We start from the raw sequence: 24,159 nt of genomic DNA, 5'->3' as shown, positions 1-24,159 counted from the left end.
ACGTTGCTCTTTACCAGAACACATAAAAGAAAACAAATGCTTACTGTGTCTTTAGTATGCTAAATATGAAATTCTTTGCACAATGGAATGTTAGCAGTAGCCATAATCATGTTTTCCTTTCATCACCTAGTGAACATAATTTTATGAGCGGACTGCTGTAATTATATCTCAGATAAAAGGGAGCAGAATTTCTGTATAATATTATAGTTGGCCTGATTGTTTTGTTGATAGGGAAAAATAAAGAGAGACCACATGAATACTTATTTAATGAACATATTTATTAAGCAGTGCAGACTGTACATAATGCATTTGACTTTGCAGTAGACTTACTTCCTCCAAACACCTTTCTTAATATTTTACTACAGCTATTATGTTCCCTTCTTATCTGTCCAGCTATTCAATTATTTGTGTAGTATGTCTATAGCACAATGCCAAAACGTTTAGCTTAACTACAGCTGCCAGTGCAGGTACAATCAATGTCAGCATCCACAGACTCCACAACATCCTCAGACGCAGATTTCTTATCGCTGCTTTTCTGCCATTCCAACAGGCTTACAGCAGTTTCTGTCAGAAGAGTGAAGCCATTGTTAACTAACATCAAGCAAATTAACACATTTCAAAGAAATACTGTTTTGATGGCTGTCAACTCCCTCATCAAGTAAAGAATGAAATCCTGCCCTCGCGACTGACATCTAACTGAGTCATTGACTTGGAACAGGATTTTCACCCATGATATAATTACTGTAATACTTCCCTAAAACCAAAATGAATTACATTTCACGAAACACAAAGGCAAAAGGAGGCTGTGAAAGTGCTGGAGGTAGCCCCTGTCAGTGTAAGACCACCACGTACCAATCCACATCAGCAATCACTTCTGTTAGTGCTGCATATCACTGGGTATTTCTGCTGACTATTTGTTGAAGTTCATTTCTGAAGGGTAAGCCCTTTGGAGAATTTTCAGAGGTTCATAAACTTCTAATTAAAGTTTCCCATATACTGTGAAATCTGGCAGAGCATTCTCAGTTGCAGTATTAACCTTACCACACTGCTTTATCAACAGCAGCTTGAATAAGCCATATTCCTTAATGCTGAAATAATCTAAATGGAATAATGATATTCATCCTCCCAATAAATATTCCTAGCTAGTTGGAGGTTTATCATTGCATTGGAAGAATATTAGGATATCCATTTAGATTAAGTTTGTATAATGAGAATGGATAAAGCTTTCATAATTTCACTTCCATTTGTTTTATTCCTTAGTTGGACAGTACATTTATTAAATGCCATTCCTCATCACAGGGAAATATGGACACTGCTGTATGAGTTCGGGTTGCATCAGTCACTTATCTTCTGAAAGGTTAACACTCCCCATGGCTAAATTACTGTCCAACATTAAGAGCAGGTTTTGCATAATAAACTGGATAATAAATATTTCCCAGAAAGATGCTGGAGATGCTTTTAAAAATGTATATTATATTTTCAGGCTGTGAAATGAGAAATGCTGTGAAATGTCTGAATTCTGGTTTTTATATACATTATGTCTCTTACTCTTGGCCCACTGTGGGTCTGAGCACATTCTTATCCATGTAGGAAATGGTTTCCTTGCAAACTGGATTGTGGGTGAGTAACTGATCCCCATGTAACTGATCCCCTTGTGGCATGTTTGAAATATAAACCAATATGTGGATTTAAACTTGGAGTGATGCCTGCCTCGGTCAAGTTCCTAGGGCCACAGTCTTGCTGATTTGAGGGCAACAGGAGAAATTCTGCATTCTTGTACTTCATTTTATCCTTGCTCCACTGCAAGTGGGGTCCTTGACAGTGATGGGGCCCTTGAATTTTGAAAGAGCAAACTATCATGTCTGAATTGTCATATAAAGAGTCGAGAAAAGTTCTTTGTCCTGTGCATGTGTGTTCCTAGATTGAGAAAGATGAAGATTTCTACTGCTTCTACTGCTTCTCCAAGTCATTCAACAAAGAAAGAAAGAAAGAGTAGTTTTTAAGTCCTGGCCTTGTATTCCTATTGATCTTTAGTCTAAGAAAAAGCAATAAATTTAGCAAGCTAAAGAATGATAAATGGAATCTTTTTCTTCCTCCTCTTTTTCTGCTTCCTCTTCAGGAAAATAAATAAGCATACAAATAAATAAATAAATAAATAAACAAACAAGGTCTTGATTAGAAGTATTGCTAGCAGACTCCCCACTCTCTGCTTCAGTAAATGAACAAGAGAAGCCTGCAGTTGCTCTGAAAGCAGCACTGGCTGCAACAACTAACATTTTTTTTTCTGATTTTCCTCTTTTCTCAAACTGTTTTGTGAGAGAATGAGACAGCTTTATTATAGCCTAATATTCTAAGGCAGTGAGTGGTCTGGGGTTGTGACACTTCAGAGATACAGACTTGGATACACAGTAGAAATCTATGAAACATGGATATAACAAGATTTTGGAAGGATTTTTTGTAGAGGGTGGGTTTTTCTATTTATGAAAGAATGCATCCATTCTCATCTCAGGGTGCCACCAAAACTATTAACACTCTCTCTGTGCTACTTGTTGAATAGGCTGTGGCAGATATTTGGCTATTGTAGAGAGACATCCTCTCTGCTTTTCTGGGCTGATTCAGCACATTGCTGATATAATAACACAACCAAAGTGCAAAGTTCTACACAGTTCTACATTTAAATTCAGACATAAAATACCCTGCCCTTTCCAGCCCTACTCAACACAGGGGTGCATTGGCTCCAGTGAAACTACACTGGATTATCACAGCTAACCATGGATTTGGCCAGCAATGGTTAAGAGAACAAACCACTTCAATAGATACTTCCTAATGTTAGGGTTCCCTGTAAGCTATATAGGTAATTAATTTTTAATTAATTAAAAAGATTTAGGAAAGAATGCTCCAGAAACATCTGTGGGTTCCAGGTTGGATTTTCCTTTCATGATTACATAACTTCAGTGTGAAACTGTATTAGAAAGTGCCTTATATCCTGATATAAATGAAATGAGAAAAAGGAAAAGGCTTGCAGTTTTTTGTTTCTCTTTTTTCTTTTTCTTTTTTTTTTCTTTATCTGGGGCATGACTATGTGTGTATAAAATACCTTAAAAACCAAACCATTTTCTGTAACAATTCCAGCAATGTGGTTTTGCTGATGAATTGCACAGTGGCATAGCATGGCAGTCTAACTACAGCACTCATGTCACACTACCTGACTGACTTTCAATTGCCTTGCCTGCCCTGGTCTACACAAAATTGCAGGCTGTAATGCACATAAAAGGACTCAGTGTTGCTTATCTCAACTTTATGGAGATCCTGAAGACATGACAAATTTTATTTTGTGATTTTATTGATCGCTGCTGCCCCTTTTACCTCCTCAAATGTTTTTCTCAGATGATGCTGCCTGCCATCACCTAACCTAGCTTTTAGCTGGCCAGCACTGTCAGAAGCTATAGCAAATACTAATGGGATTTAAAACAGCAGCTGAGAGAGGAGCCGGAGCAGTACAGGTCTGTGCATGGCTGTGCTGTGTTTTGTTCTTTCGAGTGCTCTGACAGCTCCTGCAGTACGTGACACACAGAGGGAGAAAAACACTGTACCTTTTGGGAAGCAGTGGAAGCCAACCTTTACTGAAGCCTTTTCACTTGGAGTACAGTCTTTCATACATTTCAGTACTGGGTCAACAGAGTAGCAGGTAGATTCCTCACCATCAATAGTAGGGTTTTGATTCAGCTTCACATAACTGCGCTGCAGCTTGCACCCTAAGAGGAAAAGGAAAGGTAGTTAAAATTGTAGAAATAAATCCCAATCGATCCTTGCAATAATAAAGGTCCATATTTTCTCTTCAGCTTTTATTAAAACACAGGTATCTGACAAACCATTTTTACAGTACCGAGGTTATCAAGATAGGACAATAATAAGTTGAGGAAAGAGTCTGAAAGGGGAGCTATTTTTAAAATCTAATTGCACAATAGAACCCAAATGGAATCATGTATACTCAGTTTTTTAGAACTACATAATACACAGAAAATAACCTCTCATGTCTGAAAGCTATTAAGAATAGATACTGCAAGCACAATGGCTACTTCATTGCATTAGGAAAAATGTCAACCGTAGTGAATAGATAAAAAAGGGCAGCATTTATTTAATAACAACAAGGATAATTTTTGTATTGGATGATTTTTATAATGCAGCAATTATCTCACTAGAAAGGTATAATGTAACTTAACAGGATGCCAGCTACGACTCTGTTTTCTGACACACAGATAAGAATAATTCTGCTGCCACTGAAGTCAAGGAGAAAGCAACCATTAACTTCAATAAAATTATTTCAGGTCCAAGGTAAATGGAGACCTACCAAACAAAACTGTATTGATATTTTGGGAGTCTAACATTGTTTTTCCAGCTGCGTGTGAGATGAAGCTCTTTACTGTAGGAGTAGTTCTAAATATTTTCCTGAGATTGCACCCTCACATGGTGCAGAACAATAATGAATTTTTTTTGCACTTTGGAAATTTACATGAGTGTAGGATCTGACACTCTATTCATAGTCTGCACCTTGTGTGGTGAAATTAAGTCTGCAGACAACAGCTGAAACTGTTTTGATACAATGGTGAAAATCACACAATTTTTTTTCCTGTAGGAGCAAGATTAGGGCTGATTTTGCCTCTCAAGAAAAAAAGCTACTCAGTGTAAGAAATAAAACCCAATTATTTAACATTGAATTGCACATGAGACAAAGACTTTTGCTGGAGTATATATTCTCTATATTCACAAGCAGTGTTTTAAACAGTCAGTAGTTAATAAAGTTAAAATGGATGCATATGACTATTGAAATTTCTAAGTAAAAAGTACCTACTGCTTTAAAAAAAATATTTTCTAGCTCCTGGCAGAGGAAAAGTGAAATCATAATCTATCCAAGCATAGAGTTTTTCCAGATTCACTCACCACCAGAGCAGGTTTCTTCTAGCAGTACCCATGAATGAACAAACGCAGAACAGCTGTGTGCCAGCCTACGGTTTGGCATGAGCAGCTCATTTTCCTTTTCTCTGTCATTGTTACCACAAACTCCACAGGTCTTTCCTCTCATCCACGAAGCAACTGTAACCTGCAAAGCAGCACATCTTTGTAGTGAATGCTGAAGTGTTGGTATGTCACACTGGCAAGGCGCTAGGCAGAAAGAAAGCAGTAACCTTGAAAGTAAGTGCAGTACCTTAAGATTTACACCATCAAAAGTCACCTTCTTCAGTCCGAGTTCTGGAACTTCCACGGTAACTGTTTTTCCATTTTTGTAAATTTTAACATTGCCTGTAGAAAGATGGTGAATCATAGAGTGATCATCTTAAATGAATGGAGGAACTGTGTAACACAGAAGACACCACAATGCATTTTCCTTCACAATGCTCATTTTGCTGCTACAGTTAAATATGTATATTTAAGTGGAGAGGAAAAACAAAAATAGAAGAAATAATATATTTTCAAAAATATTCTACTGCTGTTACAGTCAGTGGGAACTGACTTCTGTAGGTAGTATGCTAAATTTTGAAATTATAATGACAGTCGTGGTGCTCCAGCTAAATGTCTGAATTAAAGCATCTCTCTGTGACTATAACATGAACTTTTTTTCTGAACAATCACCAAGCTGGGTATATGATAAGAAAGCGCTTTATTCACCTGTTATTTATGCTGGAGGAGTAGAAGTAAGAGTATATATACTATAGGAATCATGAACATAAGTCACTACAAAACTTAAGAAAGTAGTCCTTAGTTTTCTCTTTGAATTAATTCCACTTATGTTTTCATTACACTGAGATTTTTCTGTAAAATTTATAAAATCTTGATATTTAGCTCCCAGGTCAGCCATGGAAAACTGGGTTTTCCTTTCACAGCTTACCTTTTGCATACTCAGAACCTCCACTGTGTGATAAAACTCGTTCTTCATTGTATGCCACAAGGAGAGATGAATTTGAGGCAGGACAGATTGTGATGTTCCTTAAGAAAAAGCAAAAATAAAAGAGAATAAATTAGTGGTTAAATATGAAAAGTATAGATATTTGTGACTATCTGAATTTGAATTAATGAACAAGCAGTTTTCTTTCCAAAGTGCAAAATTCATTGAGACTGTGGGCTTTAATAGTCAACCTTTAAAGAAAAGACAGTATGGGCACTTAGTGAGCAATTTATCAGATATTGGTGGTTGTGGAATTCAAGACAAGAGTAACTACACCATAGAGCCTCAGACAAGGATTCCTTCTAGAAATTCTTTCCTTCCCATATGTCTTATTGAGAACCAGTTTCAGCTAGAAACTAGATATCTCTTACTCCTAGAGTGACTCCCTGAGAAACTTTGTACCTAATTTCTAAGCCTCAGTATAAATCACACTTACGCTGATGTTGTATTTATGTGAACCTCTCTTGAGAAAGATTGAGGATCAACCTTTCTTGTAGAAATGATGAACTTTGGGTATTCAGTACAGTCTTGAACCACCACCAGGTTGCAGCTTTTATTGAAAGAATATGAATGGCTTACACGATCAAATGTTTTGAAATCTCTCTCCCTGATTTCACACGTGGCTGCAAGAAAAAACCATAAATAAATGGCAGATGTGACCACTGTAAGCGTTGCTGTGAAGTACTGAAAGACACCTCTATGAGATTGAACTACCCAGCAAACATGAAGAAAACTTCACCTCCTTGGCAGAAGCCAGAGTCTGTAAGGACATGAGAACACTACAAAATAGCTACCTGCTGTAGATTATACCAGTATCGATTTTGATTACGTGCCAAACACAAAACTCGAGCTAACAGGGAATAAAATGTACAAAATTCTTGAGGAACTGGATTCCATAACAAACTGTGATAAAAACTCCCCATTTCCCACAGAAGTGCTAGACACCAACCAGGAGGAACTTATGTGGCTCCTTTTTGAATAAAATAAACTGGACAGAAAATAATGTGGACTCTCCAGTGCCCATCACCTGACGCCTCTCAATGCAGACCTGGCACCTTCTTAGGAGGGGCAAAAGACAACCTCTAGTCCTTGAAGACACAAGTGATTCCCAAACTCTGAATGTTTACAGTAGTTTGAAGCCTCTTCATTCACCTGCCAAAAAGCCTGCTTCTCTGTGAGGGAACAAGCTGCTGGAAGCAGGGCTACAGATACATGCTATGCTTCCCTGTAAGACCTTTAGAAGGAAAGGCAAGGCCCAGCCATGGCAGAGTATGACCTACACACATTGCTTATTCATGAGACAAACATATAAGTAACATTTACATTGATCTTCTTGTGCTATTTGTGAAGCTATTTCAGGCAATAAATTCCAGGCAGTGATATCTCGAGTCTCGTAAGCTGGAGATGGGCCTAAGGGCAGAGTGAATGGCAATCGGAATCCCTGACAATAAAGTGTTACCTGAAAAATCAGAAATGAAAATACATTAAGATAAATTGAACCATATGCTCAAGATATGACTGCAAAAACCCCCCACTCTTATCTTGGAAAAAAAAAAAACCCCTTGAAGATGCATTTCTACAATTGCAATTGTGTTAGTCTCGACAGCTTCAGCTTTTGTGAGAAATCATTATCATCTCTTCTAGTCATACTTGACTTTTTGAGAAAATTTTAAGAACACTGAAAAGTAACTGATAGAGATGAGTTTAAATGATATTTGAATTACTTAAAAAATAAGCTAACAAGTTGAGTAACTGAGATGATGGATGTGTTTGGAAAAATGAATCTCATCTATTAAGAGTTGAAAACTGGCATGTTCAGTATTGGGGTAAGATCCTCCACTGTAGCTACAAATTATATTTGCCAAGAAAATCAAATGAATGCCTAATGCACTGACTTCCTCATGATCACATAGTAAAGATCCTGCAGTACTGAAGCTCTGTGGTGGGTTAAAGACACACAAGTTTCTGTGTATGAACAGCTAGCTGTTATTAAGTAGCCAGAGATCCATAGGGGAAATTATAAAGAGGTGCATAGGAACTTAGTGGACAAGGACCAATTAATTAGTGGGACTCTGCAGACCAGGCCTGTGCAGGCTCCTGTAAGAGGGTGGGTGACTGCTCCAGTTTGGTTAGAGCAGAGTTGCATTTGTGGCTGCTCAGACCGGTCAAGCATAGCTACTGCAGGTGTGGGGCTGCAGTGCCAACACACACAGGTGCTGTTTGTGGCTGCAGCAGAGTGCAAAGTGCTCTCAAGGCCTCCTCCATCTGTGACCCTTGTTCAAGAACTAGTCAAACTGGGTAAAAATGCAAAAAGGTGTGAGTGCAGAGCAGTCATCCCTGAGACAATTTGGTCTCACTGCTGTTCTCAGAATGCAATTGGACTACAGAGCCTGATTTTGCAATTTTTGACTACAGAGCTTACTCTGCACTGGGCCAAAGCAGCACAAAATCAAGGGAGCTGTTGTATGTATTTGAACACCCACCTCCTATAGTCAGGTATATAGCAGATTCTCTAAAAGGGAATATTTTGCTTTTTGTTTCTTTATGTTGAGTGTCAAAACATTCTAAGTTGAAAATCATTCAATGTAAGGAAAATGAAAATAAAAATTTAACGTACCTCGGGAGCTTTAATTACTGTATCAATTGTTCGTGGAGATGTTGCAGCTGCTCTAACTATAAATTCATGAGATGGATTTCTCTGATGTATTTCTGAGAAGCCCAACACGAGTGCTGCACCAGGAATGTATTGCATGAATCTAGAGATAAACAAGATGTGACAAACTCAGGTGCAGGAACAAAAGCACACATGGGATGGTGAGGGCTACTGGCAGATCCAAAAACTCAGGAAAAAATGGAAGAACTGAAAAGTTGAGGAAATATTACTTTGGGTCAAATTATATGGTTGATTTTATTGAGAAGAAATACACTAGTTTTATTTTGCCTATTTAAAATGGTTATTTTTTGAGACTGAATAGAAGAATATTTTAAAACAAAAAGGCATTTTGAACTGAAATAGAAAATAATTTAATATGGAAAATGAAATCAAGCATACTTTTTAAATATTTGGAGGTTATAATTTAATATGAAATATATGGAAAAACTAGAACACATCCATAAAATATTTGTGTACCACTGAACTTGTGGTTACCATCCAAGCACTGCCCAGACAAGTATTTTTGGGTTGAAAAATTTCATCCAGTTCTTTCAGTGTTTTTCAAAAGCCAAGTAGGGTAAAAAAGTCAAATAAAAATTTAGGAAATAATGAATTACATACTCTGTGCTTGTCTTTTTTATCCAGGATGGAAGCTTTCCCCATTGCACCTTCAGCTGTGCAGCTGGCTTCCTTGCCAGTTGTCCAGTGGTAGTCACTGCTTCTATCCTGTAATCCTGGCACTCCTTGCCCCATCTCAGTCTGGCCTTTGTAAACAGGGAAACAGTCACCCAAAGTTCAGAAAAGAATCCCAGAATGAACCTTGACCATTTCAAAATGCAAAATTTTCTTTCACCAATTTGTGCATCGATCCTTCATATTTCCAATCTTTTACTCTAAACAGGCTCACAGAGAAATTTTGATTTGTTCATGCAAAATCTGAGGCATGGTAGGAAAAACATTTTCTGGTCTGTGCAAAACTACATACACATGTTCATGTCTCAAAGAAGCTGCAAAAAGCATGTTGAGATTTCCTCAGATGTGGTAACTTCTTAATCAATATGTATTTTTTCCTAGAAGAGGGCGGCACTATAATTTCTCTTTTCTTTCCCCAAGACCTCTTGATTTGAACCCACCCCACTTTCTTCAATAGTGAATATCATGCTGAATTTGTTAATTGCAGCTGCAAAAAGCAGAGATTTATAAATTGTTGCACAAACATCTAGTTCTAAAAAACTCTTGGGAAGCACAGCACAGGGATATGCAAAAAAAGTAAGGAAAGGACCTTTTCCTTCACTTATGATGCTCTCTTTGGCATCAACCCGTTACCCAACTTTGCTTTTTCCATCTTTTCATATAAATCCTAGGAAATACAATGTAAATATATTTGAGTTATGAGTCTTTTGAAATCACAGAACAGTCTGACTTGGAAGGGACCAATAAGGATCATCCAGCTCCATCCAGAAAGGGTTCAGCTCCTGAGTGAATGGCCCATACAGGGATCAAATCCAGTGTCCCGTCCTTAGCGTTAACAACACCCTGCTCTAAACAGCTGAGTTAAACTTGGGGTCAATAAATTATATACCCCAGGCAAATTCCCAGTCAAGAAAACTCATAGTAGAACAGATAATAAATAGTGATGAAGAAGTCAATTTTTCAATTTTTTAAAATACTTCTACTGGTTATATTTTGATTTATCTTGAAAATCAATATTTTTTGCCAGAGTTTGAAGTGTGCATTTTTTTTTACTATCGTCTATTTTAATGGTGAAATATTTTCTGAAACTTCCTCAACTTGATGAAACATTTCAAAATAAGTATGCCTTTCCTGTTTAATACTCTTCATCAGCAGATTCTCTGTGCCTGCTCTGGGCTTTGTGGGTGTCTCTCTGTGGAAAGCTGCCTGAGCACTTACCTGTGCTTTCAGAGGCAGTATCACAGCATCAGCACATGCTTTCCAATTGGTTTCAGCCAGCTGAACCACAACCAGTTGCACATCAACTTTGGCAGCATCAGAACGAACATATGCTGTGGCTTGATAACCTTGATTTCTGCTGTCACTCCTCACTGCCTGCGCCACAATCGTGATGCCAGGTGGAATTACGTCTCCCAGGAAGTTGCGCTGAAAAAGAGCCCCCGACCATCTGTGTTTAAGGATTCCTGTGTGCTCACCAGAGAGCCTGCAGGCCAGTTAATGTGCACTGATAGCAGGCAGCAGCCCTTGTCCTTCATCACTTTAGTTTGCAGGACATACTTCTATATCCACAATAGTTAAGGATGAATTTGGTTGGAAACCTTATTGTTCAAAGACGTGATTATTTTGATGAGGGATCCAAGATGCTTCCAAGCTGTCTTTGTGCATATAGCAAGGTTTTGTTCACTATGGTAATGTTTCAAATTGTTGCCTACAATGTGTGCTAGAGACATTCAGAGTAATATACACATTCACAACTTATTTTACTATACTACAGTTTCTTCAAGCCAATCAAATATTTTGAAATCCTGCTTAGTAGCAGAGTTTCCCATGACATTGCCTGCATTTGCAGAGCTATTTGTTCTATTATTATGTAGATACCTTTATGCAGTACAATTATAGAATACTGTGTGCATAATAAAGGTAAAAGCAATCTGTGCTTAATGGGCCTTCACATTTACCAATCAGTAATGTCCATGGAAAGTCTGATTTTAGTTATACTCTGCCTGCACTCATGACCTCCAGTCCTCATTTAAAAATAATTAGGCAGACTTATTTATTTCTTCCTCATTTTTACCTAAAGCAACTGATTTTGTATTCTGGGCTTTCACAGGAAAAAGAAAATTATTTCCTCTTTAACTCACAGCTACATTCCCTTCAACATGTATAATTTCCAAATCTAGGTTTCACATACTGCAAACACCTTCAGAAATGAAGGAAAGGAAACAGACAAACCTGAACACAAGGGGATTTGGAAAAAAAAAAAAAAAAGAGTTTTTTTTTGCAGGGGGAAATATCTCAATGAACTTTGGCTTTCCATTTACAGATTTTACTTTTAGTGTCCCTCCTGAGCCTAATACCTGGTTAGTGCCTCCTCATCTACAGCTCCAGCTCAGCAGCCAGCTAAGCCTGGCTGCTCTGGGTACCACACACAGTTGTACCTCACGTGTCAGGCTGGAGCCATGGCTGTGGTGATGGATGCTGACTCTTTTGCTCCTCCTGGAGTTGTGGGCAGAATTTTCTCCATGGTGGTGGTGGTGGCTGCTGCTGCTGCTGTCACTGCTGCTGCTGCTGTTTCTGTGGCTGCTTCCCAGCTCAGAGGAAGATGATGATGAGCTGCTTGATCCTTTATGATCTGGATGCTATGAAATAAAAATAGGTTAAAAATCTATGAGGCAGCCTCCAGTTTTACAGTGTAAATATCATAATCAGAGCTATCAGACTCTCTTTATAGGTAACGGACTTGGACATATCTAGAGTGTTATTTTTATTTCCATGTATAAACATGAATTTTGTTGGGTTGGAATGTGCCTTGTATCCACCTTGACATCTATTGAAAAAAAGACTGCATAGATACTGATTGCAAATAGCAACATCACACTGTTTGGGTCTAATGCTAGGGAAAATGAAAAGTGGCATTTCATAAGTGGTCTAATACATCCATATCCAGAAAAAAAACCATAATACAATTTTATGAATAATACTATAAATCATCTTCCTTTTTCACATGCAAGATATATAATAGCTGTACAGGTAACACCTACAAAAGCCACTCCATTATCACCCTTCTAATATATGCTAAAAATACCTCTGTGCCATAATGTGTACTGAACCTGGTTTCTGAAAAAAATCTGTGTAATGGTTTTGCCATGGCTTCCTAAGAACTGTGAACATAACTATTCCCATTGGAAGGTCCCATTGTTTTACTATTCCCCCATGGTCTTTGTTAACCTAGTTTTGGCTGCATTTGTGTGTCCTGACCCAAATTTGAGAATTGCAAGTGCTGCAACACCAAAAAAGATGACGTGTAATAGCATATTAGTAATAAATCTGCTTTTTTTGTTCATCATAAATATTGTTATTGGGGGTTATGGAATGGTCAAGGGAAATGGCCCAAATAAAGCCCTTCAGTAACAGGTTTGATCACATCAGCTGCAGCTACCATGGCAATGTGCACTTGAATTAGGCACCTACCCAATGGATGTGAGCAGACCTGAAGCGGAGACTGTATACTTTTGGAAGGTAATATTCCTGCAAAATTCACAAAGAAGTTATTACCTACAGGTCAGTCAAGGTCACTTCCTAGCAGAAGCCAAAGTATTAGACATTTTACCCATTCTGTGGAAGTGTGACCACTGCCACTGTGAACTCGGGACTTGGCATGGTTTGTCTCAGCTCCTTGGTCAGATTTGCTGCGCCGACGGGAAGCACCAGTGCTCTCACTGCTGCTGCTGCTGCTGCTACTCTGTGGTTTAGGCTTCTGCTCACGGGCACTTCTCTCTCCTTCAGCAGCACTGGCAAGTGGAAATGGTGTGGTCTTGGACTGCTTCTTAGCCTTCTGCTTTATACCAGATGCTTTGCTACTGCTGCTGCTACCTGCGCTGCCTCCGGTACTGCCTTTGCTGCTGCTCTGGCTGCTGCTACCACTGCTTCTGCTACTCCTACTGCTGTCCTTGCTGCTCTTACTACTACTGCTTTTGCTACTGCTAATATTGCTCTTGCTACTGCTACTACTACTCTTATTACTACTGCTGCTCTTGCTGCTCCTACTGCTGCTGCTCTTGCTGCTGCTACTACTACTGCTGCTCTTACTGCTACTACTACTGCTGCTGCTCTTACTACCACTACTACTACTACTACTGCTGCTGCTCTTGCTGCTATGACCACTGCTCTTACTGCTACTACTGCTGCTTTTGCTACTGCTACTACTGCTCTTACTGCTACTGCTGCTGCTCTTGCTGCTACTACTGCTGCTGCTGCTCTTACTACTACTACTACTACTGCTCTTGCTGCTACTACTGCTGCTCTTGCTGCTACTACTATCACTGCTACTGCTGTCACTACTACTGCCACTGCTGCTACTACTGCTGCTACTGCCACTGCCCCCAAATGGGTAGAACTTCTTTCCTTTGGCTTTGAACTGCCCTGTTTTCAGATTTATCTGGGTGCCTCCCTGTGGTGCTCTGTCATCAGAGTCGCTGCTGGAGGGGCTGCTTGTTGTACTCTCGGCACTTCCACTGGCGCTGCTGGCGCTGGATGATGAGCTCCTGTATTTTCTTGTCCCCTAGTCAAGGGTAACATTGGAAAAAAATTATTTTTCTGCGTTCCTGCAGAATGGCATAAGTAAAATCAGATGCAGACATCTCTGAATCTCTGCTGCCTTAGAAGACAAGGTGTACGCTCGATAACATCTTTGCAACACATCACAATAATTCAAAGGCAATTTCATAATAATGTGTTAAACCCACACATAAGCAGAATACCCCAAACACTTCTGTGATAAGGAGCGTGTGCAGCAGTTGTTGGCCTCACAATGACATGTAACTGGTATCAGTAATGACAATGCTGTAGCTGTCACTGTCTCTGGGCAGGTTGTGTAGTTGGTGTCAGAGCATTTTGCTGCAGTTGCAGTAGCTGTAAATAACAGACTACTTTTTTGGCCACACAACAGCTATTTTATCTCTTACAAGAGATTTTCAGAAAAGCATGCAAAACCAACCTGCTCCTTCTAATGTCTTTCACTTGCAGAAAGGATGAGTGCAAACAAAAGACCTGCCGAAAGACTTGTGTATCCAAAAGTCTGTCTTTATTTTCCACTTTGGCATAATATCTAAACAAAGGAAGCTACTTAGTAGAAGGAATAAAAATAACCTTTGTGTAATGTCTCCCACAAATTCTGAAGTGTAATTTCGCAGCAGTACCTGATCATCAGTGTCAGCAAGGATTTTCTTCACTTTTTTAATTGCTTCTTTTCTGGAAGATGCTTGTGCCTCTGGATCTTCAAATGTTACTAGACGTATCATTTTTGTAGGAGCTTGGTCTCCTGCTTGAATTGTGACTTGTATTTTTTCAATAGGTGCCTCAGTGGAAACTGAAATTGCATGGCAATTAGTATTATTGTTACTATTAGCAACTGAATGAGAGAATAAGCCATAATTTATTTAGCCATTTTTTCTCAAATATAAATGTTCAGTGATTATTATTGGTATTGAGCGATTTTGTTAAATTTTTTTCCTAATAGCTAAAGCATTTATTAATGGCAAATAAATTTTAAAATATTACCATGGTACTAGATTCTTTCAGGTCAATAAACAGAATATCAGCAGATTTAAGTCAAGTGAATTGGATTGTTTAAAGAGATAAACCATGGGTTAGAGAATTAAATGTCAGACAGGAATTGAGGCTTAATTCTTGAATGCTAAAGAATGGCCTAATGGTTAGGCCATTAGTTTGATACTTAGAAAACCTAGATTCAGTGGCCTGCTGTGCTTTTATTTCTTCTGATCATGGATTAAGACATTAAGGACTAGATCCTGGCAGGGTTAATCCATAATTCCCTTTTAGAGTCTGGGTTTTAGAATGTAGCTACAGGACACTGCATCAGATCTGTTGCCCATGTCCAATTGCTTCGTGCTTGCATCCCAAATCCAATGATTCAGGATGCATCAGACACACTCTGCAGGCACAGATCAGCTCTGCTTGACGCTGGCCACGCTGAGCGACATTGCTGGGAGAGCTGGGAAATTGCTGCTCAGGCGATGGGGGAGAAATGGATTCCTGCTGTGAGCATAGACTGTTGCCAGTACTGACTGGCCTGGTTCTTCTAATTGTAGACTTAGTGGTATTTAAGATGCAAAAAATACATATGCACATATACGTCTGTATCTGTCTATATGTGTGAGTGTGTGTATATACACACCTCCACCCACTATTTTCTCTTCTGTGCCCACTTATATTTACCTGGCTTGAAGCTGATTCTCAGGGCATGCTCTCCAACCAGGTAATAAAGAGGCAGGTTTTTGATAAATGCTGCGTGCACGCTTTTCTTCTCAATGCACACTTGAACTCCAAATGTGCTCGCATTGAAGCACACGGACTGAACAAATGGCTCTTTTTGGGAAGAGGAGCGTCCAGGAGAAAAGGGATTTCCAGATGAAACATCCTCTGCAGACCGCCTACCCTATTAGATAGCATACACATCAAATGAACTCAGACAAAAATGAGAGTAATTACCTGCACATTATGCATCATATTTTGGTAGCAGTACCTGTACTCTGCAGGGGGAATTAACCAGTTTATTTTAGATACCAAGGCAGTGACATAGAACAACTTAGTTCTAAAGTGGACAAAATTATCATCTGAATGGGTTGATTAGGCTACCTACTGTAAAAAGAGCTTCAGGTTGTAAGAATGGGAAATTATATCAAAATTAATTTTAAATATTTAATTTTGTTTCCCTGGAATATTAGACAGTGTTTACAGGTTCTTGATAAAACTGACTGTACTTTAGACTGACTGGAGTTTTTTCCTTTGATTTTTGATATGTCAGACAATAGAACTTTCAACTATGTCCACAAAAATTCTGAGTCAGATGAGGTCTAACATGAATGTGACACTATATCTTTAAATGGTCAAAACATATAATGTATTAGAAATGTCCACTAAAAACCATGTAATTTACATGTGATAAGCAATGCTTAGAGAAGAACAAATTAAAATTAAATAAAATTGGAATCAAATCCATGAAATGAAAACAATGATTTCCTGAAGCAATGAAGCAAATACCTAAAGACACAATAATCACAAGATTTCTTTGCACATATAATTCATGTTTGCAATTATTTTTTTTATGCAGTTTATCATATCTCACAAGATTCCAGCCTTGCATGAACCCTACCAAAAAACCTGGAATTTCTGGTGATACTGAGAAATGCTCCACTCGGTGCCATTTTTCAGTTGCTGTTCATTTAAGAATAACTGCGGAGTGCCGAGTTTTCAGGAAGGGCAGCACAGAGGCACAAAGCAGAAGAAAGCTTGTTCCAGGATATTGGAAAGTGCTCTCACTGAAAGCACGTTTGTCTATTGACTTCTCCATAGGAAAGTGCTGCTCTTGTCCTCCGTTCATCTCTTATTTTATCTGAAAACCCTTCAGAGTTGGAGGATAACAATGAAACCAGAACAGGACAGTGTATTCCTGCCTCTGTTGGCCTGAGTGAATCGTCACAGCGATGCCTTCACAGCACTGCCCAGCTTAGAAAGCCTATCCTGGCTTTTAAGGAAACCTGGCTCAGGAAGTCATGACACAAACTGCACTCTATCCTCGAATCAGGATGCTTATAAGCATTATATTTGGCTCTCTAAGTCAAGCAGTGGAGCATCTTGTGGAACATTTGTGACTGCCCCAGGAATGTGGGGCTTCCATAACGGTTGTGAAGTATTTTAAAGATCGTGGGCCTGTAGATGGCAGTGCAAAATTAATTACCAAAGAAAACGCTTTTGCTTTAGACAAAGTGTTGCAAGTTTGATGTATGACACTCTAGATTTTAAAATAATGTTACTATAGGGCTATTTGTGTTATTAGATTGAACCTGACTTATTTGAGTGAATCAGCATTGGTCAGAGATGAATTGTAGCCTTTCCTATAGAGAAAATAAATGGTTCCCTACTGTTTAAAAGCCCAAAAAAGAATAGTCAGACAGTACATCATTTACCCCAATGTTATCAGTCTCTCCTGATGCAGAATCTGAATTGAAGGACGTCTTCATTATGTCAGGTACTGCTTCAGGTAAAAGAACTGGAGTCATCTTACTAGCAGCCAAATCCCCAATATTTCGTGTAACAGCAAATGTCTTAGACCTGCAGAATAAACATTAGAGGAAACCTGTATTGATAAAGCACTGCTGAGGAACAGACCTGAATAATGCCTTGTAGCCTGCACTCAACAACAAGTATCATACCTTGCAAATTGCTTTACAGATATTTACGGCATCCTTCCTGTTGTGTTTTCAAGGACTGCTAAGAGTCGATAAAGACAATCTCAGGGGCAGATAGCCCTGTTAGAATTTTAGAATCATGTGTACAGGTTAAAAACCTTTCAGTTGATTGGATCTTCATACTCTAATACCATGAAAAACAGCACTCTTAGAAGCCTGGCTGTGGATTACATTATTAAATTTCTGAGTCTCCTATTTTGAGCTCCTGGACTTTTAAATTTTTAAATTCATCTTCTGTGTGTTCACTGCAGTAGTCTTAGTTCTAACTTCTTTTGACATTGTATTTGGAAAAATACTGCCATAACTTCAAAAAACAGCCTGGGGACTGGTGGCTACTGAATGCTGTTTCCTGTGCAATTTTTATTAGAGCAGAATTGAAGAAAGGAGCGTGAAATCATGAAACTAAGTGTCTCCAGCTTGATTTAAATTCACTAATACTCATGGCTTGGTGGCCATGGCTTGGCAAGAGGTCAAGAGAGTTGGGCAGGAGGGTTAAGAGCCTATTTATGTAAATCTGTCTGGTACATTGTTTCCAGTGTTGTCAATTCTAAGTGTAGTAGTCAGGATCCCAGATAAGTTATAGAAGGTGCAGCATCAGACTGAGGCTCTCATGGCAAAATATCCTGAACCCCTGGCTTCATACCCACATTTTTTGTGGAACTTGTTATGGTGTTGTGAACTATGAGTTTTGTTTTGGGTCACAGCAACATCTCGAGTGCTGAAACGCTTTTGAGAGACAAAATCCTACTTCCCTCAGCTATTAACACTGTGCTAGCTCTACCTTATTAGCCATTTATCAGCTAACATCCACCTCAAAATTCCCCATGTGCTCTTTCTCAAGGATGAAGCTGATCTCTTTGCCCTGGGACTTTTGTGGTCTGCCAATGGAGGTGGCTGCTGTGACAGTGAATGGAGATGGTCTCAAAATGGTCTCTATTTTAATACGGCCCACACTGTACTAGCCTGAGCAATTCCAATCTAACCTGTTTGAAAGATGAATTTGTATTCATTTGATAGCCCTCTCTTCCTCTTGAAGGCTCCTACCGTGCTGTGTGCAATGTAAAGCACACAATTGCTCTTCATGTGGAACACCTCAATAAAACGTGTGTCACCTGTGGGCTTTGTTTTCTTTTCCATCTCTCTCTTTTTTTAGATAAGGACATGACAGCAACGCTCCACGCTGGGTGATAGGAGAACCTTGAAGAATGGAATCTGAAATAAAATATTCTCCCTAACAAGCTGAGGGGATAAAAGAAAATACAAATCAACTTGCATTTCAGATAGCTCATCTGGGTAAAGAGACAAAAAGGGAAATGGTTTTATTTTAATCCCATTCAATAATTCAAATGACCACTGAACTGCAGGCTGGATCTCCAAGCAGAAAGCCCTGGGGTTTCTTTTCCAATTTTTTAAGTATTTTTATGCCAATAGTCTACTCCTGCCACCTAATGAAAGCGAAGGATCGATTCCTCCCTGTTGAGCACAGAGAGCCGACAAATGTAGCTGCATCACAGGTGACACATGTCAATGTCTGCAGAATCACACGGCACAGTAAAAATAGGCTACAAGAGCCAGCTCTGGTGCTTTAACAAGAAAAAACAGTCACAAAGAAGGCCTAAAGCTATGGTATGAAAGAATCTGTTCTCTCTGATCCCACACAAGGGAGAAAAAATAAAAAGGAGATTTTCCAATATGTATTAGTGCATTTTTTTGGATGAGAGAAGAAGCTGTGCTATAATATAAGCCAAACTCACTGCATGGGTAGGGGACAAGCAACTCAGCTGTGTTGGACACACTGATGATTGAGAGAGTGTGGCCTTTGAGCTCTCCTGTCCCCCCTAGCATGGGGACAGGAGAGCTCAAATGTCTGTTTAAAACAAAAAACAATCAACAAGAGACTATTTTTCCAGGTTTTAAAACAAAGTGTGACATCACATGTAAATAAATGAGCAGTGCTCCCCAAACACACCTTGCTGCCTCAACAAGATCACTCTCTGCATTCTCTGCTATACATGGTGTAGCCATGTTGGACAAAGAGATTTATAATTACCTGGCTCATCTTACAAATAAGATGCCTATGTGAAGCAATTTCTGCTTATCCTACAGCTAAAATAAGCAAAAAACCTTGTGATACAAGCTCTATTCATGATTATGCATATACTTCAGTAGGCTGTCGTTATGAATATGTGTTATATTAGCAAAGTGCATTCTCTGGCAGCTCTCCATATTTATACTTTAATCACAGGGCTCTAATTTCCCCTGAAATTTATTTGATTTTTACTTCTTGTAAATTTTGTTTAAAAGTATGTTGAAGTAGCCATCTGTAGTATACTAAATAATTATGTTAAAAGAGCCTTAAAAATAACCATTATTTTAATTAAATTTTGATAGGATTGAATTGAAACACATGCTATATATTCTCTCCATAGTACGATTAATTACTGTGCTCTGACTTTTTCTATAGAGAGTTGAGCCCATAATGTGCTGATTTGTCTTGGGAATGCAACATCTCTATCACCAAAGTTTTCTATTTTTTTTTCTTCTTTTGAGCCTATGATTACTAACCTGAATTTCTCTTTGGCTCTTGAAAATTTATATAAATCCCACTGCTGTGACAGGTTATAACCTTTATAGTGTGTAGGATATAAATGAATCTAATGCTATTGAAAACTGTTTGCTTCCTGTGTCTGAATGTGAGAGATGATGGGGAAAATAATACCACATCCTGTCTAACTTTAATGCCATGGGACTGTAGAAAGTAACCTGCTGACCATCAAGACAGTGCCCAATACGAAAATATTTTGAACAAAGCTTACAAACATATGAAAGATCAATAGCTTCCTAGAACTATTTCTTTAAATGGGGTATTTAAAGCTAGCAAGGGAAGGTGTCACAATATCTCTAAAACATTGACTTCAATTGGATCTTTATTATTTGGTAGATCTATGTAAAAGGAAGAAAAAGACGATGTTGAATTAAATTTTTTAACTCAGTCTACATAGCTATATATATCTATATATTTATATATCTATATATCTATCTCCTTTCTGTCTACCGTGCCTGCTTGTTTTTCTTCATGCCTCTAAGATTTTACTTTGCTTGGTCTTTGACCTCCTCAGTGATGTGGTTCAATGTTACATTCTCTAGTTATTGCTTTGCCTTCACTTGCACTCATTGCTGTTTCATTGCTCCATGTGGTTTCCACTGGCCATTTGTTTTGTAACAGTGAATGGGAATGCTTTTTGGAGAGAAATTGATGGTGCTAGAAGTCATCTAGTGAGTATTAGCTTTCTCATATACTTGGCATTATGGAGCTATTTCCAAGTGACTACTTCACTTTATAAATGGTAATGCTGCAGGGTCTAGATCAGGGCTTGTGCTGGAACTCATGGGCTTCTCTGCTGTAATACCTTGTTTCTGATACTGACTTGCTTTCTGCTTAATGGCAATGCATTTAACCCTTTTTGTGTCTCATTTGATCTCCCCTTAGGTCAAAGGAGGAAAATATTTTTTTATCTATTTGCAGGGAGGATCCTTCTGCTAATATTTCTCTCTGCTTGAGGCTCTAAACTCCCCATCAGTATTCAATATTCTCATTTCAGTTCAGTGTGCTTATTGAGTTCATTAATACCTGCCTCCCTCTCTCTAACAGTGGGAACTAGTGAGAGTTGCTGCCTGCTGTCCCTGATGACCTTAGGAGCAGACTGTCCTGGACTCCATAAGAAACTGAAACAAAAAATCCCCATGCAGCTAACTTTTCATCTCTGAAATGCTGAGACCCTCCCTACCTCTGCATTGAGAAAACCTTATTACAACCAACACTTGATGGAGTGGAGGAATTGTCTAAGGGAGGAGGATGAGATGTCAAATGCACATCAAATGGTCTGTGACTATTGAAGGACAAGGGAAAAGAATGATTAGCCTAACTGGTGGCTAAATGGAGGAAACCTGCAGAGCATCTCTGGGCCAGCAGCCATGAATGCTAATTGCAGCTGGATCAAGCTACTGATCTCTTTTGTTACGGCTGTATTCCTAGAGCAGAAACTTGTTAACATTTCAGTGGTTTGTATAATCGCCGATTTCTGTTGTCAGTGAAGCTTTTTCCTTTGTGAAGAATTTTCAGCTTCTCTTTCTCAGGTTCTTTTTTCATGTGTGTGCGTGAGAAGGTTTTCTAAGTTTGGTCTACTGCTTTGATTCCTTGGACATATTCTTTCTGTTTCCTCCTGCTCTTTGCATTTGTATTTCCATCTGTTTTCATTTGTTTGGCATCTGGCTACAACAGCTTTCCAGAGTGTATTGTAATTGCATGCACTGATAATAAATCAAGGGGACCTAACAGGTAAGAAAACCAAATGGCAGCCACAGGGGAACAAAGTAAAAACATAAGAAACACCGAACACTATGCTTCAAGGCATCTAATGCAAATATAGATGGGTTAACTGTTCTAACTGATAGGACTCATCTGGCTTATATCTTACCTAGTGTTTCCAGTTCAAATATTTGTATCAAGATAGAAATTTTATGTAATTTGTGTTTCAGATAGCTTATGGATCTCAACAACTGAGATAGAGTCCTAAGGAGGATTTTCAGGTGAAGACCACAGAAAGTAACACGTTTTCAAGCAAAGCTTTAGTGCGTGTCACTTCATTTAAAATAAACATTAACTATACCAATCACCACCAATTATCGAAGCTGTAAGTCAGAGACAAGATTCCTAGATGTATTTGGGTGACTCTGCTTTGCTACATAGAAAGATACTAAGTGCTGTGTCTTACCTTATGGTAACTACGTTGGTCTCATCTTTACATGGCGGGATTTCAATTTTGATATTTTTTTCCTTCATCTGGATAGTGGCAACGACATTCACAGGTACATGAGCAGTCATTTTGGTGCGTGCTTCTAGCCCTGCCTGGACTGTGTGTGTGTTAATTCCCATTACAAAGGTCACCTCCTTGGCCATGCTGAAAAGGTAGAAGGAGGGTATAATTATGTTCATGCAGCAATCAGCTGTTGAATATTTATGGTCTCTGTCACTTGGAAATATTTTTCTTTTATTTTATACTAAATACTTACCTTAGACTTGCTTTGGATCTCAGCCTAATGTTGGCATTTAGCAACTCAGTCAATCTGAAATCAGACTTTGGAGAAGGTGTAATCTGTGCTTGAACTATTAAAAAGAAAGCAAATAAAGGGTTAAAAACACCCTCCAGTCTTAGCAAAAATGTTTGTATTGCTAAAGCAATGAGCTATGTTACCGTTTCCTGCCACTTTTGTGATAGAAGAGTAATAGAAGCTGGTCTCTGTCGGGAAGCCAGTGCAGGTGGGCACAATGCGGCGGATCTCAGAGGACAGGAGAGCTTTGGTCCACTGCCTCCCTACACCACTTTGAAGGCTACTGATTATTCTCCTTAATGAAGGGATTTTTTCATCAGATCCATACCATGCCTGCAATTACAGAGTTCAACATGTCTAAATAAGCAGAACTTGAGTATCATGATCCGTGTCATTAACTATGCCTCAGGGGAAATTCTGTCAGCAATGATTATAAATAATCCTGATCAAAGCTTGACCTTATTTGCCTTGATTAATACTAGTGACAAAAAACCCAACCATGGATTTATAGAAGGGAGAGAATGTATGAAAGTAACAGTATTTTAGAGATTTTGATGCTTGGGTAGTTGTGCTTTAAAAATGATACCTGCAGTGCATTTTGGATGGCATTTTTATCAAGTCCACCAAAAAACAGCTCTTGGCCAAACATCTTCAAGTAGCCTGATGCAAAAGGTTTGTCGCTGGAGAATGCCTTCCAGTCAGAGAGCTGTGTGAGAAGATGAAAAAATCCTGATTCTTCATAACATCTGAGAAAGCAATATCAGAGATTTTCTTGTCCCCCAGAATTTACCGTTTTCAGGATTTTCTTGAAGTCATAGTCAGCCTCCCAGTCCCTGTCAGGAGCGTAACCTTTGGCAAACACCTCCTGCAGTCCTTCAGCTGTTATTCCTACCTGTGGGAAGAAAAAGTGCAGGTGCAAGTGGATGATGGTTGTAAGAAGGGTTTAGAGGGCAAACTGTGGGTAGACCCAATTACCTCCAAGGGATCAGCCACTCTTCCAAGGAAATGTGCCCGTAGCTGGGATATTGCTACAGTTGGAATTAAGCTACCTGCATCATTCAATACCAAATATTTAGCTGCCAGCCCACTCATAAGGAACTCTGCAGAGAAATAGGCAGTAAGACACAGCACAGTTAGTTCTTAGGTCAGAGTGTGCAGATTATATCTATTTACTAATTTAGTAAGGAATATAATATAAGCAAGGTCAGAAAACTTAGCTATAGAACTGATGCTCTAAAACAGTTATAAACAGAATATTCTGAATTTTTAAAGTAATGGGCAAAGCTACAAGCTCACTGGTCACTGCATGGTGGTTATGCCATTTTTCCAATTGCTTTTCCTGTATTGTAGAATCATAGTATGGTTTGGGTTGAAGGCAATCTCAAGGATCATCCAGTTCCAACCTCTTGCCATGGGCACGGGCACCCTCCAGTAGACCAGTTTGCTGAAATCTGCATCCAGCCTGGCCTTGAACACTTCCAGAATTG

The 24,159-nt window shown here is 38.9% G+C and overlaps 1 protein-coding gene across 1 annotated transcript in view; it reads right to left on the bottom strand.

Annotated features, from left to right (window-relative positions):
* Nucleotides 1-257: 257 nt before the first annotated feature.
* Nucleotides 258-24,159, bottom strand: part of LOC139594391 (vitellogenin-1-like) — a 43,125-nt gene continuing 19,223 nt past the window's right edge. The window contains exons 14-36 of the mRNA XM_071436435.1: nt 23,648-23,772; nt 23,463-23,564; nt 23,259-23,378; nt 22,816-23,005; nt 22,634-22,727; nt 22,336-22,521; nt 17,279-17,423; nt 15,528-15,747; nt 14,489-14,658; nt 13,365-13,851; nt 12,901-13,163; nt 12,762-12,818; nt 11,729-11,929; nt 10,509-10,715; nt 9,219-9,361; nt 8,562-8,700; nt 7,268-7,403; nt 6,381-6,567; nt 5,888-5,985; nt 5,207-5,301; nt 4,942-5,101; nt 3,594-3,755; nt 258-564 (exon numbers count right to left, since the gene is read on the bottom strand). Coding sequence (XP_071292536.1) covers nt 446-564; nt 3,594-3,755; nt 4,942-5,101; nt 5,207-5,301; nt 5,888-5,985; nt 6,381-6,567; nt 7,268-7,403; nt 8,562-8,700; nt 9,219-9,361; nt 10,509-10,715; nt 11,729-11,929; nt 12,762-12,818; nt 12,901-13,163; nt 13,365-13,851; nt 14,489-14,658; nt 15,528-15,747; nt 17,279-17,423; nt 22,336-22,521; nt 22,634-22,727; nt 22,816-23,005; nt 23,259-23,378; nt 23,463-23,564; nt 23,648-23,772 — 3,806 coding nt within the window. The 3' untranslated portion in view covers nt 258-445. The remainder of the gene's footprint in view (nt 565-3,593; nt 3,756-4,941; nt 5,102-5,206; nt 5,302-5,887; nt 5,986-6,380; nt 6,568-7,267; nt 7,404-8,561; nt 8,701-9,218; nt 9,362-10,508; nt 10,716-11,728; nt 11,930-12,761; nt 12,819-12,900; nt 13,164-13,364; nt 13,852-14,488; nt 14,659-15,527; nt 15,748-17,278; nt 17,424-22,335; nt 22,522-22,633; nt 22,728-22,815; nt 23,006-23,258; nt 23,379-23,462; nt 23,565-23,647; nt 23,773-24,159) is intronic.

This window comes from Agelaius tricolor, unplaced genomic scaffold (genome assembly GCF_023055355.1).
Source record: "Agelaius tricolor isolate 1412-34295 unplaced genomic scaffold, bAgeTri1.0.p SCAF_11, whole genome shotgun sequence".
Classification (NCBI taxonomy): domain Eukaryota; kingdom Metazoa; phylum Chordata; class Aves; order Passeriformes; family Icteridae; genus Agelaius; species Agelaius tricolor.
The sequence above is the reverse complement of the archived record's forward strand: the minus strand, read 5'-3'. Positions and strand labels throughout refer to the sequence as shown.